At 46.7% G+C, this 15,756-nt stretch overlaps 2 protein-coding genes across 3 annotated transcripts in view; one reads left to right on the top strand and one right to left on the bottom strand.

The window, feature by feature from the left end:
- The first annotated feature begins 1,915 nt into the window (after positions 1 to 1,915).
- TYMS (thymidylate synthetase) lies at positions 1,916 to 12,899 on the top strand. Its single transcript, XM_014862981.3, has 7 exons — positions 1,916 to 2,531; positions 4,246 to 4,319; positions 6,525 to 6,699; positions 8,929 to 9,030; positions 10,282 to 10,457; positions 10,818 to 10,889; positions 12,297 to 12,899. The coding sequence occupies exons 1-7, from the start codon at positions 2,330 to 2,332 to the stop codon at positions 12,432 to 12,434; spliced, it is 939 nt and encodes a 312-aa protein (XP_014718467.1). The 5' UTR covers positions 1,916 to 2,329; the 3' UTR covers positions 12,435 to 12,899.
- Positions 12,900 to 13,301: 402 nt separating this feature from the next.
- The window catches only part of ENOSF1 (enolase superfamily member 1), a 28,136-nt gene continuing 25,681 nt past the window's right edge, over positions 13,302 to 15,756 (bottom strand). Inside the window, exons 15-16 of one of the 2 annotated variants that reach the window (XM_014862979.3) lie at positions 14,392 to 14,473; positions 13,302 to 13,797 (exon numbers count right to left, since the gene is read on the bottom strand). In XM_014862979.3, coding sequence (XP_014718465.1) covers positions 13,696 to 13,797; positions 14,392 to 14,473 — 184 coding nt within the window. In that variant the 3' untranslated portion in view covers positions 13,302 to 13,695. The remainder of the gene's footprint in view (positions 13,798 to 14,391; positions 14,474 to 15,756) is intronic. The other variant, XM_044773563.2, reaches the window with a different exon arrangement.

Genomic DNA, 15,756 nt, shown 5'->3' with positions numbered 1-15,756 from the left:
GTACTTTCAGCCTGAGCTCCTCCCAGTGGTTGGAAACGTGTGGAAACACATTTTCGTTGGTGTGGGGATTGGTGAATACCGATATTTAGTGGGCCTTCCGCAGGTATGCTGAAGCCCTGCAACATGCAGGACAATCCCAGAAAGAACAGTCTCACCCCAAACACTGAGAGAGTCCCTGTGAGCAACTCCGCAGCTCCCGGACCACTTAGGGCCGCGCCTCCACGCGGCATTTCAGCTTCTTACAACCCGGAGCGCTCTTTAGCCCAGACAACAAGGGTTCCCATTCCCGTCTAAAGCCTGAGTTTCAGGTTTCCTGACCAAGCACCTGTCTCTTCCCAAATGCCCATTAAAAAGAATGTCCAGCCCGTCTGAGGACAGCCCACCAGCACCCACCCTATCCAAACAATATAACACAACGCAGAAGGCCCATCACTCCCAAAGGAGATACAGATTGTTACCACACAAAACTGGGGTTCTCTTGCCCCATGAGTATTAAAAAAACCAATTATTATGGCATTAGCTTTTGGGAAAAGAAATGTAGCTTTATTTGTCAAGATGAATCTGCAAGGACACAGGGGGCATGTGCCTCAGATGTGTCTCCCCCTTCCAGGGCTTGGGGCACAATTTATGGGCTGAAGGGCAGGGCCTTCTGAAGTGTAGAAATAAATGATTGGAGGTAAGAAGTGAGGTAGCTAATGATCTGCACAAGCTAGTCAAGCTTCATGCCTCTTCATAGGACAAACGCATATTCACAAAATGGCGGCATTACCATGATCTGAAGGTGGAGCTATTAGCTCCTTGACGTCAAAAAGGTCACTTATTGAGCATTTGTGCAGGTCCAGTTGATGGATCAGTGGTCTCAATTGGCCTGAACTGGACAATGGGTCTTAGTTACAGAAAGACAACTCTTTATTCTGTTGATAAGATGGGGTCAGTTGAACTGCTCCTGGAGGGCCCAAGGTTACAAGATGACTCTTAAAAACTGTTATTACACTGGTATGGTGGTGGGGTGGGGAAAGTGCTGGGGGAGGGGAAGAATCTATTTGATCTCAGAAAGGCTAGCGTAGAATTGTGAGAGATTAAATAAATCTATTTTGTAACTCAATGCATTTCCTCCACCACTAGGAAATGGCCTCGGTGAGCCCTCATTACAGCCAAATAGCAAGAACACAGACTCTCCAACCACCAGGTTTGTGAACTGTGCCATGAAACACTTCCTTAGTCTGTTCTTACTATTTTTCTTCCCAAATGTTAACCCAAATGTCCAGCTATTTTGTAAACTGTTTTTGGGATTAGATTTATTTTGTGTAGGCTTGTGCCACGTAAAGGTATGCAACACTGTTTTCTGCCAAGCAGACTAGGTAGGGCTCCAGGTGAAAGATATTTACCTCCTCCCAGAATCTGTTTGCCTGTTAGGAAAATTTTAACCTTGGGTCTGAGAGGTGCACTTTTGCAGAAAGATTCCAGAATCTTGCACAGACAAACTTGAGTTTACCACAAAAAAAACCCATCGACTTTATTGAATAGCAAGAAATAATGGCTAATAAGTTTCAGCAGAGCCCACATATTATTCTTCATAACCCCAGACGTAACAAAGTTTACTGATCACCTACTATGTGCCCAAAACACAATTAATTCAAAAGACAGCTTGTTGCATGTGCAATACATGTTTTAGTACATTTTAAACTCATCACGTAGTTCCTACTTATCAGTGTTTGTATCATAAACATTTCACTAAAATTGAAATTTTGGGTATTAAAAACTTGAAAACGACTGGTTGTCATTAACCACGTAAAAAAGCTGCCTATTCCACTTGCTCCAGCAGCTGCCCTTCAGCGAGGATGGGGAGAAAACGGAAATGCAAATCACTCGACAGCGTGTCCCTCTTAACTGCAGGAAACATATCTCAAATAACAGGGTTTTGTTTTTAGATTTCACGAACATGTGGAGATTGTTCCAGGATGTCCTTGATCAGTGACTGGCGCGGCCGACCCCGAAACCGTCCACTTACAGCGGCCCTTTTCAGCCAACGCACCAACATACAAGCTCTCAAGATTCCTTTCTAGACCCAGGGTTCTTAACTTTCAAAACGGGCTAAACGCTACGCTAGCCAGGAGGCACGCGGGCTGCGGGCGCGCGGCCCCGCCCCGCCGCGGCACGGAGAGCTCTGGGGACGCGAGGGGGCGTGGTCCCGCGGGCAGGGGCGGGTCCAACGTGCCCAGAGCCGGAAGAGGCGGAGTCGCCGAAGGGGCGGAAGGAAAAGAGGTGTGCGGAAGAGGCCCCGCCCCCTGGCCTGCTGCAGTCCCAGGGCCACCTCTGCGCCGTCGCCATGCCAGCCTTCGGCTCCGAGCTGCAGCGCCCGCCGTCGCCGCCCGCCGCGCCGGAGCGGGGCTCGGAACCGCGGCCTCACGGGGAGCTGCAGTACCTGGGGCAGATTGAGCACATCCTGCGCTCCGGCTTCCGGAAGGAGGACCGCACGGGCACTGGCACCCTGTCGGTGTTCGGCCTGCAGGCGCGCTACAACCTGAGAGGTGACGCCGGAGGGCCGGGGCCTGGGTGGGCTCCGAGCTGCAGCGCGGAAAGCGCTCGGGGGAGGCCGGGCCCCGCGGTCCACCTTTAGTCTCAGTCTCAATCCTCCGAGGTGGGGGTGGGAGCCTTATCTGCATTTTACAGACGCCGACACTGAGGCTCGGATTAGAGAAATGATTTGCGTAGGGTCACACGGACAGGAGTGACAGAGCTGGGAGATAACACCAGGCACGTGCTTCTGGCTCCAAGGCCTGTGCTCTTAATCGCCCCATTATGCTGTCTCCCCCAAAGCGGGCACGACCCAGTAGTGTCTGCCCCATACTAGAGAGTGGGAGAGGATCTGCCCGGGCTTGACCAAGGGCCTGGCTGGAGGCCCCCCCCCCCGCCCCTCCTCTTCCATCCCGGTGCCGCCGTTCCGGTTTGCAAAGTTTTTGAAAATTGGAGCGAAGATTATGTGGGCGGGGCAGCTGCGGCGGGAAGAACGAACTGACAGGCGCGGGCGGGAACTTGTGGTTCCTGACGGTTTTTCCCGCGCGGGCTCACGAACCAGCCTTCCTCTTAAACCGCGACAGAGGAACGCGCGAGTCCGACTGGAAGTTCTTTTTCGTCTTTTCCTTAAAGACAGGATGGCTCCTGGGAAGAAGTGTCTCTTCTTAGGTTATTAGGGTCAGGCTTTCAGGGGACAAAGGGGCGGGATGGGGGTGGGCACAGGACGTATATCCTTGACTCAAGGGTGGAAGGTGGTTTGAGTGGGGTACCCACTATTAGTGAAGCAGATTCACTGTGGTCAGGGAAGGAACCCTCCACCCCACACCCAACTGGAGACTGGAAACTACCAGGCGCAGTGGCCTCCAATAAGCTTCAGACCCGGTTTTTACTCCAGCCCCCCTGCTGGGACCGCCGGCAAGTTACTTAACCTCCCTGGTCTGCAGCTTCCCCAGGTACTCAAAGCAGAGGAAATAATACTCAGGCAATACTGATAAAAGTAGGTGCTGGAAAAATCTATCATCAACTTTGCAAGTGATACCATGGACTGCATAGGTGCCGCATTTAAAGATAAGCTTTTGCATTTTTCTTTCTCTATTGCTTGATGCAAACTTCTGTCTTGCATCCTGGTACCGGTAAAATGAAGATCATAACAGTGCCTCAAGGAGGGCTGTTTCGAGGATTAAGTAGGATCATGCATATAAAGTGTTTAAATAGTTACCATTTTTGGTCCACTTGAAAGATAGAGGTCAATTTGCTTACAGATATTTAAAAACTATTCTTCAGTTTGGGCCAGGGTGACATCTACTTTCCCCTGGTCCTGAGCAAGTTTTCCCTGGCAGGATAATCACGGAATGTCCTGGGAGCCTGCAGGCTTCGTCCTAGGGCACATTTGTGTGTTGCCTTCACACAAGGAGTCACCCTAACTGGGTAGTGGATGGTAGTCTTTCCCTTCCACAGGGGCATCCCTGCCTGGCCCTGCCCGTCTCACTGTGTGGAATTCCTGTGTCCAGTGGTCGAGGGCCTCAGGAGGGCAGTCGCAGTGTGAATTATGTCACTGACTTGTGCTGCAGCCAGGGAACTCGACCCTGATCCGGGGCACTGACGTGGCAGGAGTCAAAGTTTTCCAGTTGCTCCTGTTATGTCCTTGGGCACTTTTCTTCCACAGAGAAAGTTGGGTGGTGTGTTCTATTTTCCCATCTTGAAACTATATGGCAAACTGTTTTTCAGATGAATTTCCTCTGCTGACAACCAAACGTGTTTTCTGGAAGGGTGTCTTGGAAGAGTTGCTGTGGTTTATCAAGGTAAAGAAGTAGCTGCTATTGGAAATCGACTGTCTGTTCTCAACACAGCACCAGTGAGATCCTATTAAAAGTCAGATCATGTCACTCCTTGCCTAAAGCCCTGGGTGGCTCCCACTTCACTCAGAAAGAGCCAAGCGCCTTACTGGGGCCTCTGTCCAGCTCTGGCACTTACCACTCCTGCTCCCTAAAACTTTCTTCCCCCCCATGTAGCATGACTCACTCCCTCGCCGCCTTCAAGTCTCTGCTCAGAGAGCCTCTCCTGACCTCCGGATCTAAGACTGCGATTACCCCCACCCTCCCCCCGCCCCTCCTTTGTTTACTCCGTAGAGAAACATCATCCCTGCTGCATAATGGCTGCCCTCCCCCTTCCTGCCCTACAAAGGGGAAGGCAGGCAATCAATAAGTAAAATGTAAGCTCCATGAGGGCTTTTTTTCAATTTCCATGAGGGAATTTTTTTTCTTGTTCACTGTTGTATCCCCATGGCCTAGAACATATCCTGCCACATAGTAGGCCCTCAACATGGATCAAACACGGAGGATAGATTGCAGCCATGTTCTCGTGTTTGCATAGGAACAAGCTGTACCTCTTCCAAAGAGCCGAGTAGGTCCCTCGGGCAAGGGCTGCAGAGTGCCGTGATGACAGGCAGCAGCCACGCCTGACCTTCCCCTTGCTCTGACTCCTGGTCCAGACCGGGTCAGAGGGTGTCTGAGGACACGGGCTCAGTTCTGGGCTGTGCTGTAAGTTGGGATCCCTTCTAAAGAGCACTTGGTGTGGGTTGTCTGGTCTCCATCGAACCAGACCCAAGACCTCTTACCTAATTTTAGAATGGGTTTAGATTTAGATCCAATCCAGTCTTCCTTAGTTCTGTATTCTTGGGATATTTTCTTCTTTGTTGGCCTATCTCACCTGACAGAGCCTCTAGTTCCAGATGCATCATCAGAAGTCTCAGATGAGGGCATCTTTAAGCCAGCGAGAGCCCAGTGTGAATGGATAGAAAGGGGAGACTTGGAGCAGTATGTGAAAGATTGAGAAATGAATTGTTGGAAGTGAAAAAATTAGCACAAACTCGACAGTAGAAAGGGGAGGAAATGAGATGCTCAAAAATAAAAATGCCTTCACCTGTTTTACCTTAAAACTTGAATTCAGGATTCTAAGAAATCCTCACCAGAAGCACGTCAGACTCACCTCTGATAGAGTTACTCCATTGGTAACTCGATAACATACAGGAGGCAGAAGGTACCTGCGCTTCACGTGGGATCTGCAAGCAAGATGGAGAGATGGGGTCTGTGCAGTACTTACAATATATTGAGCACCAAGTGTTTTGCTTGTATTGTCTAATCCTCATGGTAATATGTGTGGTCAGTACTGCTGCTGTGCTGTTTTGTAGGTGCAGATATTTAGGCTAGAGGGGTCAGGGAACTGGTCAGAGAAGGGGGGTAGAGGGCAGGCACAGAGCCCACATGTGTGGGGCACCATAGCCTTGCTTCTAATGGTGACAGTGCATTGTACCCAGAGGCACCAGAGGCCGATGGGGTCTGTCCTTGACCTGTGTGCATGATCAGGATACAGATTAGGATGACATGGGCCAAATCTAAAGAGATGAAATATAAGAAATAAATATAAGGCTTGTACTTGGAAAAAAAAAACAAACGGAAAAAACCCAACACCACCTTAATTGTGCAAATAGAGGTTGGGGGTAAATATAACTCTGTAGTGGCAAACCTCCAGATAAGATATGACTGGCATGTTTGCATGAAAAGCTGATACTAATTAGGCCAGTGAGTAGAAATATCTTATATTCCAGGTCTCAGGTACACCAAACAGATTGCTTGTGAGGCATTAAATTCATTTTGGAGCATCACACTTAGACATAGGACACATTTGGTTAAGGAACACAAAACTGTCAAATGAGATAGGAATAATTAAAGGAGTTAGAGGTGCGTAGTCTAGAAAATTTGGTTGCGGGAAATAGGAAAAAAGATTTGAGAGGATGGTTCCAAAGAAGGGGTCAGACTTGACTGGAGACCCTCAAAAAGTTTGGGCTGGGACTAGCCTACGTAAAGAGAGGAGCTGTGCAGGGACGTGTTGAGTGCCTGTCCCCCAGCGTGTCAGCAAGGTCGGGGGCCCACTTGGGAGGCGCTTGGGGCATCAGCCCTGATGGCTCAGAATTCACCTGGATGCCTGCTCTCTCCCTTCCCTTCCAGGGATCCACAAATGCTAATGAACTGTCTTGCAAGGGAGTGAAAATCTGGGATGCCAATGGGTCCCGAGACTTCTTGGACAGCCTGGGATTCTCTGCCAGAGAAGAAGGGGATTTAGGCCCAGTTTACGGCTTTCAATGGAGGCATTTTGGGGCAGAATACAAAGATATGGATTCAGGTGAGGAGACACAGCGTTGCCTCCCATTTCCTGAGCCCCCGTCATAGTGTGAGTTTGCTCCATTGTTTCAAATAAAGTCTGGGGACAAGAAGTCAGTGTGTAGGGAGCTGATATATACCTTTGACCTTGTGAGAGGCTGAGATTCAGAAGGCACAACTAAACCTCACGGTCAGATTACACTCTCAATGATTAGCATTGATTGTGTGTTTGGCACTTTGCCATACCGTGTTTCATTGGCAGATAGCAGCATGGTCTCTGTGTTGGGGAATAAGGTAGGAAGTTCATCTGGGGGACCAGACGCCCAGGGATTGCCTTGCTATGGCTTTGGTCTCCCTTTTCAAGACTGAGCCACCCAGCACACTGTAGATGACACTGATGTGACAGCATAGTTCTTGGGTCACCCTTCTCTCCCTGCCCTTCTGGGGTGGTAGAAGATGAAACTCCTCACCCTTGGATGTCCACCTTCCTCTGTCACTTGATGGTACCACTTCCTGGGTGTCACAAAGCCCAGCCCTGGCCCCTTGATGCCTCCTGTCCCACATGTCCTTAGGTGAGGGGTTGCAAGAGCAAATGCCTCCCTTGGAGTTAGTGTGTGCATGTGTGCGTGCGTGCGGGCAGGAAGTAACAGTGTGCTGGCTGGGCAGAGACCAGCCACCTGGGGAGCATGAGGCTCATCTAAAGAGGATAGTCACCTCTCACCTCCAGCAGCTAGAGAGATTTGGGCCTGATGTTGTCAGAATTCTTCAATAAAAGCCTAACGTCTGCATTTTATGTGTGATCTTGAGATCTTTTGAATGTTGCAATAAAACCTCAGTAAGTTTAAAAATGCTGTGCAGGCTGGGCATAGGCAAATTCATCAAGACAAAGTAGAATGGTGGCTGCCAGGGGCTGCGGAGTTGTGGTTTAACGGGTGCAGAGTTTCGGTTTGGGAAGATGAAAAATCTGGAATGGATAATGGTGATGGCTATACAATATTGGGAATGTACTTAATAGCCATCGACTGCATACTTAAAAGTGGTTAAAATGGTTAATTTAATACTACGTAAACTCCCCCCACCGTCCCCCCGTGCTGTGTGGGCCAAACTATTCTGCAGGTAAATAAATGGTCTGTCAGTGTGCAACCTCTGTCCTAGGACGTCCTCAGGATGTGAGGCTACTCCCCTGGCTTAATTGTGCCTTAAATCCCACCTAGTGTTATTTATTCTCAATAAGGGGCCTAATAAAATTATGGCCTTAGAGTTTATAGGTTCACAGGAATTTACAAAAAATATAGAGAAGTCCCTGTACCCTTCACCCAGTTCTCCCCAATGATAACATCTTGTGTAATATCTTACATAAATCCACAGAGCTTATCGGATTTCTCCAGTTGTACACGCACAGTTATGTGCACAGTTTTAGCACATGTGGATTTATGTAACCGCCGCCACAATCCAGGTACAGAACTGTACCATCACAGTTCATCTTTTTTTATCTTTGATATTACTTTTTTGGAACTGTGATTGTGACAGGACTTTCTTCCTCCAAAATTAAGAACTGGTAGACTAGAGCACAGGCTGACACCGTAGGGTCAGAGGGGATATGAAGCTCTGCACTTCTCAGCTTCCAGTCCCACTGCAGAAGGCGAAGAATTAAGTCCGGAGACCAGAAATGAGAGAAAAGTACAAGGTGGTGTAATAATTATAGGGATTTCCTGATATTTACAAGTCAATAGGTGGGTGGCTGCTAGGTTTTAATTTTAGGTGAAAGTGTTGGAAGGATAGTGTCTAGATGATAGAAAGGAATCTGTAGTCCTATTAGTTGGAACGTGTGTGGAATAGTATATTCTATTTAAGATCCAGTACTTCTGTGGTGGTGAAGTGTGACAAGCATGGTTGATGGGTTTGGAGATTAAGCCCTGTGAGGACCACTGGAAGAAACAGATTGTTGAGACTGGAGAAGCTGAGCAATATGTGGAGGAGATGACACTATGACAGACCAAATATTTAAAGGACTTCTACATAGAAAAACAGATTCGTTATGGCTCCACAGGGCAGACCTTAGAACCTAGACAGGGCCCTGAGCTCAGCGTAACCCAACGAGATCTGAGAGATTGGTAGAGTGCGTTGGTCATCTTGTAACCATGGGCCAAGGGGCGCTGTGGAAGGACAGCGAGAAAAACGACACTAAGGCTGTCTCACAAGATGCTGTCATTAACGTGTGTACATGTTCTCTGTTTTGACAATTCTACAGATTATTCAGGTCAAGGAGTAGACCAACTGCAAAAAGTGATTAACACAATCAAAACCAACCCTGACGACAGAAGAATCATCCTGTGTGCTTGGAATCCAAAAGGTCGAAAGCATCCCCGTCATCCTCTCTTGTCCTAACCGCGCCGTTAGTGCAGAGGACAGCATTGTGGCCTTGTACAGAGGCAGCTGGCAGAGGCGGGCCCTGGGAGCTGCTCCCCGCCACCCGACTGATTGTGTGACTCTGGGCAAGTCACACTTGGCCCTATTTTCACCTTCAGATGCTGCAGTTGGACCCATATGATCTTAATTGTGTATTTATGCTCATTCTTGCTCCAAAAAAGGGCTTTAAATTGCCTATAAAAATACGTGTAAGATTTTTGTGTGTGTGTGAAGAAGATTGGCTCTGAGCTAACATCTGTGCCAATCTTCCTTTCTTTTATGTGGGATGCTGCCACAGCGTGGCCTGACGAGTAGTGCTAGGTCCATGCCCGGGATTTAACCTACCAACCTGGGGCCGCTGAAGCAGAGTGCATGAACTTAACCACTGGGCCAGCCCCAGAGTTTAACTTTAAATGGAGGCAGGTGAAGTTGCAGATCACCTCCACCACATTATTAACATCTTTAAAGACTATGTTATAAAATTAAACTTTACCAGGCATAATAAATATCCAGAGTAGAATGTTTGCATTTAGAATAGAGACTTTGAATACTGGAGGATGTTCCTGGGATACCGGTTTCCTGGGGCCTCTGAAAATGAATTAAATGAATTCCTCCTCTTATTGTTTGCTGCCATGATGGTAGCACAAGTTAATTTCAGCTCAGATGGAAGAGCATTGCTTCAGCAGTAGATGTACATGTGCAGAAGTCTCCTGTTGGTGGACAGGTCTCCATCAGTAATGTGCCATCCCTGGGACTGGAATGCGTTTTTTTTTTTTTTTTGATAAGGAAGATTCGCCCTGAGCCAACATCCATTGCCAATCCTCTTCTTTTTTGGCTTGAGGAAGATTGTCCCCAGGCTAGCATCTGTGCCAATCTTCTACTTTGTATGTGGGACACCTCCACAGCATGGCTGATAAGTGGAGTATGTTTGCACCTGGGATCCACATCGTGAACCTGGGCCACCAGAGTGGAGCGTTCAGAACTTTAGCCACTCAGCCATGGGCTGGCCCCTGGAATGGTCTGCTTTTGGCATGAGGGGAAGGTGTGGGTCCAGGGGCTCACTGTGGCCCGGTAGCTCTTTCTCTTGACCTCCACTATATGCGTTGGCTCTGTTTGTGTCTGGTTTTACTTTGCCTCTAGTTAGAGTCTTTAAAGCCACCAGCCCTCCTCATTTTCCTTTGTGCTGGATCCTCAGATCTTCCTCTCATGGCTCTGCCTCCCTGCCATGCCCTCTGCCAGTTCTACGTGGTGAACGGTGAGCTGTCCTGCCAGCTGTACCAGAGATCGGGAGACATGGGCCTGGGTGTGCCCTTCAACATTGCCAGCTACGCCCTGCTCACCTACATGATCGCACACATCACGGGCCTGAAGGTGGGCTGCCCTCAGAAGGAGCGACTGCTGCCAGCCTGCTACCCTGAGCTCTTAGATTCTTTAACATGGAAGATAGTAATTGCAGAGGATTCAGTCTCTGATTAGTTTTAAATAAGAAATGAACTTGCTCACTTTGTAACCTTCCATAGAACTTTCCTGTCTTTGTGGTGTATATAAACTAACAGGTTTATATAGGTTGTTTATAGTACAAGACAACTGTTTTCGAAAGCTTCACTGGTTAAATTATTTTCTGAAAAGCTTTGGGATGTCTGCATACTCTATAGAATGTGTTTTTAAGCGATGTGTTTTAAAGGAATTGAAACTAACATTTACTGTTTTGCTTTCTCCCGTGGGCTTTAGCCGGGTGACTTTGTGCACACTTTGGGAGATGCACATATTTACCTGAATCACGTTGACCCGCTGAAAACGCAGGTAAGAATTCCGTCTGTCACACTTGGGAGTTTGGTGTCTTCCCTCAATAAAAGATTGGTGTATAGAACATTCCTCATGTAATAGGCATTCTGCTCCGTGCTGTGACAGGTAAGATGACCTGCTCCAAGTATAGGGGCTTTAGTTTAGGGACAGGTGGTGGGCAGGGACAATGCAGACATGTGCCTCAACCTCCATGGGAACTTAATGTGACGGGTGCTGTGAGGTACTAAATACCAGTACCAGAGGAAGAGCCGCATTTGGATCAGCGGAGTTGGGACCTTCCAGAAGTGGCATTTCAACTCGTATTTTTACTGGAAGCAGAACTTAAATACAAATGTTTTCTATTAATTTTCTTTAATGGAAGGTCATGCCAAGTTTCTTTCTCTTTTTTTGGTGAGGAGAGTGGCCCTGAGCTAACATCTTGCCAATCTTCCTTTATTTTCTCCCCAAAGCCCCAGTACATAGTTGTATATCCTAGTTGTAGGTCATTCTAGCTCCCTATGTGGGACGCCACCTCAGCCTGGCCTGATGAGTGGTGCATAGGTCTGCACCCAGGATCCAAACCGGCAAACCAGGCCCCCAAAGTGGAGCTTGCAAACTTAACCACTTGGCCATGGGGCCAGCCCCATTTCCCCTTAATTTTAGGCTAAATACAATACTTAGGTCTGAACTTCCAAGTCTGTGCATTCAAATCCATAAGTTATAGTGGCCAACACATAATGATCTGAAATGACAAAAATATGAGCCTGTGTGCTTAATGAGCCCCAGGGAAAGAACTTTTCAATCAAAAACCTTTTAGCCTCTTCCAGAGGAAATCTAGGTTTGGAAGTTCCTTTGAGGGAGCTTGGCTGCTTTTGATGAGAGGGTGACTTCGGGGCTCATCCAGATGCTTCTCTCTGGCTGTCTGCTGGACAGAACAGTGTGAGGTTGTGGTCTGTCCACATCCTCATTGCCGCTGTCTGTCCATCCCAGAAATCCTGGCTTGCATCTCTTTCTGTTAATTGTCAACGGGTGTCATCTTTCCCTGCCCTTTCTGCCAGGGAGTTGGGCTGGGGATCATGGGATCAGCCACACTCGGTGCCTACTATGAGTTACACATACAAAGTAAGACTGTCCTCTCCTTGGTAAATGTACCAAGAGCAACCGATTATAAGAACTGAGACCTGGTGAGCAGCCAGCCTCCTGACGCCACCTTGAGATTCCACAAAACCCCTTGCCCTCTGCATGTGTGAGAGAATCAGTGGCGCTCCAACAGTGCTGCAGACCAGGGACAAGGTATCTAGTGTTACACCCTGTAAAATAACACTTTGTTGGTAAAATACCGTGTCCTTGTTTCATGAAAGGACATGGGCACAAAACTGAAGCAGGTCATGCAGATATGGCAAAATAATGGTCTTTTGCTTTTAGCTTCAGCGAGAACCAAGGCCTTTCCCGAAACTCAAAATCCTTCGAAAAGTTGAGACAATCGATGACTTCAAGGCTGAAGACTTTCAGCTTGAAGGGTACCATCCACACCCGACCATCAGAATGGAAATGGCTGTTTAGAGTGCTTTGAAAGGGCTTGTTTGAAGGACAGGTCAGTCTTCGGCGGTTGGACTGGATGCCCTGGTGAAAGTTGTTTTTGCTCTAAAGAAAGAAGGAACTAGGTCAAAAATCTATTGGTAACCTATCAATTAACTTTTACAGCTCTTGCCACTAGCAAATCTAACTGCTGGTTCTCTTAGTATAAAAGGCCTTGAGTTTGGTTAATCTGAGGATTTATGAAAATGCTGAGACTATGAATAAGGTCAGGAGAGTGAAAACTCACTCAACAAAAACGCAGGCATGCATTTCAATCCCATATTTTTGTGAAGGTCATTGATTTTCAGGAATTTTATAAGCTATTCCCCCAAATCTGAGTGAGTTAAATAACTTCAGTCATAATGATAATGTATAGTTACTGTGGTTATGAACGTTTAAAGTTATATGTGTTTTTTATATTGCTGCAATAAAAGAAGTGTTCTGCATTCATTTGTTTGGTTTTTTAAAAAATTCTATATTGCCATTCTGCTCAGTGTCTGCCCATAATAGATTTAACTGAACCCTCCTAAATAAACACACTGCAGTCTTGTTTGGATACTGCTTAGAGGGTTAACGTATATTTTAGAAATGCTGACTAAACTACTTTGCCCTATTTTTCTGTGATTCATTTAATTCTAACTGCATTTTATCATTAAAATAATGATTATTTAGGATAAAGTGTTTTTTAAAGGTTATAAAAAATAGTGGGAAACACCATTTTGCCCTGGTTGGTTTCAGTATGGTGTGAATTCTCTAAGAATACACCTGGACTGTGCAAGCAAGGATGCTAAACCACTTCAGGGCTAATAGTGGACTCTTTTTCACCTTTGTGGCATCCAGGTACCCCATGGTGCAGCAGAACTATTTTTATTCTGCTAATTTATGATAAGTGTGAAGTAGAAAGAATAAGGAATTGTTCCAACATATTATGCAACAAGCTGCTTATTTTCAAAGTACAGTTTAATGTCTGGGCATCAACCCTTGATAGAAATTTTGTAAGAACATCTTCCTGGACTTTGAGTTAGTTAAATTTGAATTTGTTTAAGGATTACGTCAAAGAATATGTGGTCATTTGCTAAAAGAATCGAGTAATAATTACTGAGCTGATGCCTGAGGTTAATAGGACTTTCAGCTGAACTTGTTTTGATTGGTAGGATGATTTTTCTTTTTCCTATTTTTGGAAAACCATACCCAAGAAATCTTAGGCCTTTTTACTTAAAAAGAAAAAGGTGTTAGGGCTGAACATTTAATTCCCTCGCGCAGCAAGGAGTTTCTTCCAGACTTCCCCATCTGGATATTGGTGTTTCTTTACGGAGTCTTCCTTCATTTCTGTTGAATAACCAGCATCCTATCAAAGACAAAAAATGCAGTAGTGTTAATAAGCTCCCGGAACAAAAATCATTTATTTTATATGTTTCTGCTGTTCCTAGAAATGCTTTTAAATCTAAGCCAGAGTCAACTGAATTAATATTTTCAAGATGTTTTCAGCTTGTTTGAAACGGGGGAGAGCAACACACCTTATTGGCTACTTTGCATGATTAGTTAATCAAACTGCCTTTGCTCAACCTCTGTTGGTGAAAATGTGCCCCCATCTCGAACATGATGTGGATAAATGGCCCAGCTAACACAGGTGCAGTCAAACCTTTCAGTTCACTTGCCAGATGGAGCCAGGTTTGGTTTGTCTTTGCACAAGGAGTGCACATTTCACAGTGTCAGCTGGAGAGGAAATGCTGGCGTTAGAGAAGCCTTTGGGGCAATTTCACCCCTAATCCCTGACCTTCAGGCTTGGGGAATTCGTCGTTCACTAAAGAGCCATTTGTTTCTAGATACTGGAAATAAACTCCAAGGAAACAAAGCTTTGTGCTCTAGGGTCTAGCTCACGAGAACCAGTACAGCAGGAGCTGGCAGCGCTTCCTGGGGAGGCCTCCCTGGCCAAGCTCACCTTAGGAGGCATGTAGGAAGCCTTCTCGATTACCACAGGATACTTGAAATGTTCGTGCAGGTGGTCGACATACTCACACATCCTAGGAGGAAGGGATCAGATTGGAGCAATAAAGCCTTGTTAGATAATTCACGTGGCGCTGTTAAAGGGGCCAGTACACTATCGGAAAGGATAGACTAGTCAAGGTTTGGCTGATACCACGTGTTTCCATGCAAATCCCTCAAGCTCAGTTCTTTCCATCTGTAAAATAATGCAATGTGGGGCCTTGGAGGAGGCGAAGTGTGAAAGGTTTTATGACCCCAATAGGCATCAATTTAGACTCCACAAGTATCTGTGATTATTTGGGTACCTTTAGCCAAAAGTTAGATGAATGGATCAAAACCACCAAATAAGGTCCTTTCTATACATGATTTAGAAGAGCACAAGTTTTAAGATCAGACCAATCTGTACAGATTCAGTGTCAGCCACTTTCTACTTTTGTGACGGGGCAAGTGATGTAACTCTGTGGCCTTACTTTCGTCATCGGTTAATGAACAGCTGTGACAGGCAGGCTGTGTGCTGGGGGAAATACAAAGGAATGGGCAACAGAGGGCCTCATGGTTCCGGTGGACATAGATACTGAGTTGACTAATAGGCGCTATGTACAATCCATGAAGAACAGGTTACAGATGAAGAACCAGCCCCATGGGAAAGGACAGTTGGGCCTTGAAGAATAACAGGGAACGAGTGTTCCACACAGAATTACAAAGCAGAGATGCTGTAGTGTGACAGTACACATGTCACACAGGGTGTCTGGTCGCTGGGTCACACTCGGTGTCTGGTGGCTGTTCAACTTGCTCAGTGGCATTCCTGAGCAGTGAGGTCTGCTTTCAGGAGAGTGGCATGAGGCACTTCCATCCCCTCTTGGGTGGTCACAGTGCACTGTGGTCAGGGCTGACCCCCAAGACTTGTAGTACCTTTCAAGGTTGGTCAGAACCACTCCCCGCCCCCTGCTTGGTCCTGCCTTCAGGAACTGAAATGGGGGGGAGGGAGGCAAAAGCAGAATATTCATTTTTTATAGTTTACTTCAAGCATATTAAAAGGCAGCATCTGTCTACTGAGTACCCAGCTTAAGAAGAAACCATTACTTTATAATTGAAGCCCCCTCTGCACCCTTACAGGTCCCATTTCTCTCTCAAAATCCTGAATTTGGTGTTTCCCTTTCCCACACATGTTTTTATGCTTTCACTATATGCTTCCAGTGTTCTGTCTGCGATACCACATTTCATCCCAGGAGGAAAGAAGAGCATAATAAAGCCTTATGCCTGCAGATGTCTGGAAGGAGACTGTCCTAATTTAAAGCTCACCTGGGGCGTGGTGAGAAAT

Source organism: Equus asinus, chromosome 7 (assembly GCF_041296235.1).
Source record: "Equus asinus isolate D_3611 breed Donkey chromosome 7, EquAss-T2T_v2, whole genome shotgun sequence".
Classification (NCBI taxonomy): domain Eukaryota; kingdom Metazoa; phylum Chordata; class Mammalia; order Perissodactyla; family Equidae; genus Equus; species Equus asinus.
Note: the sequence above shows the minus strand (reverse complement) of the source record. Positions and strands in the feature narration are given on the sequence as shown.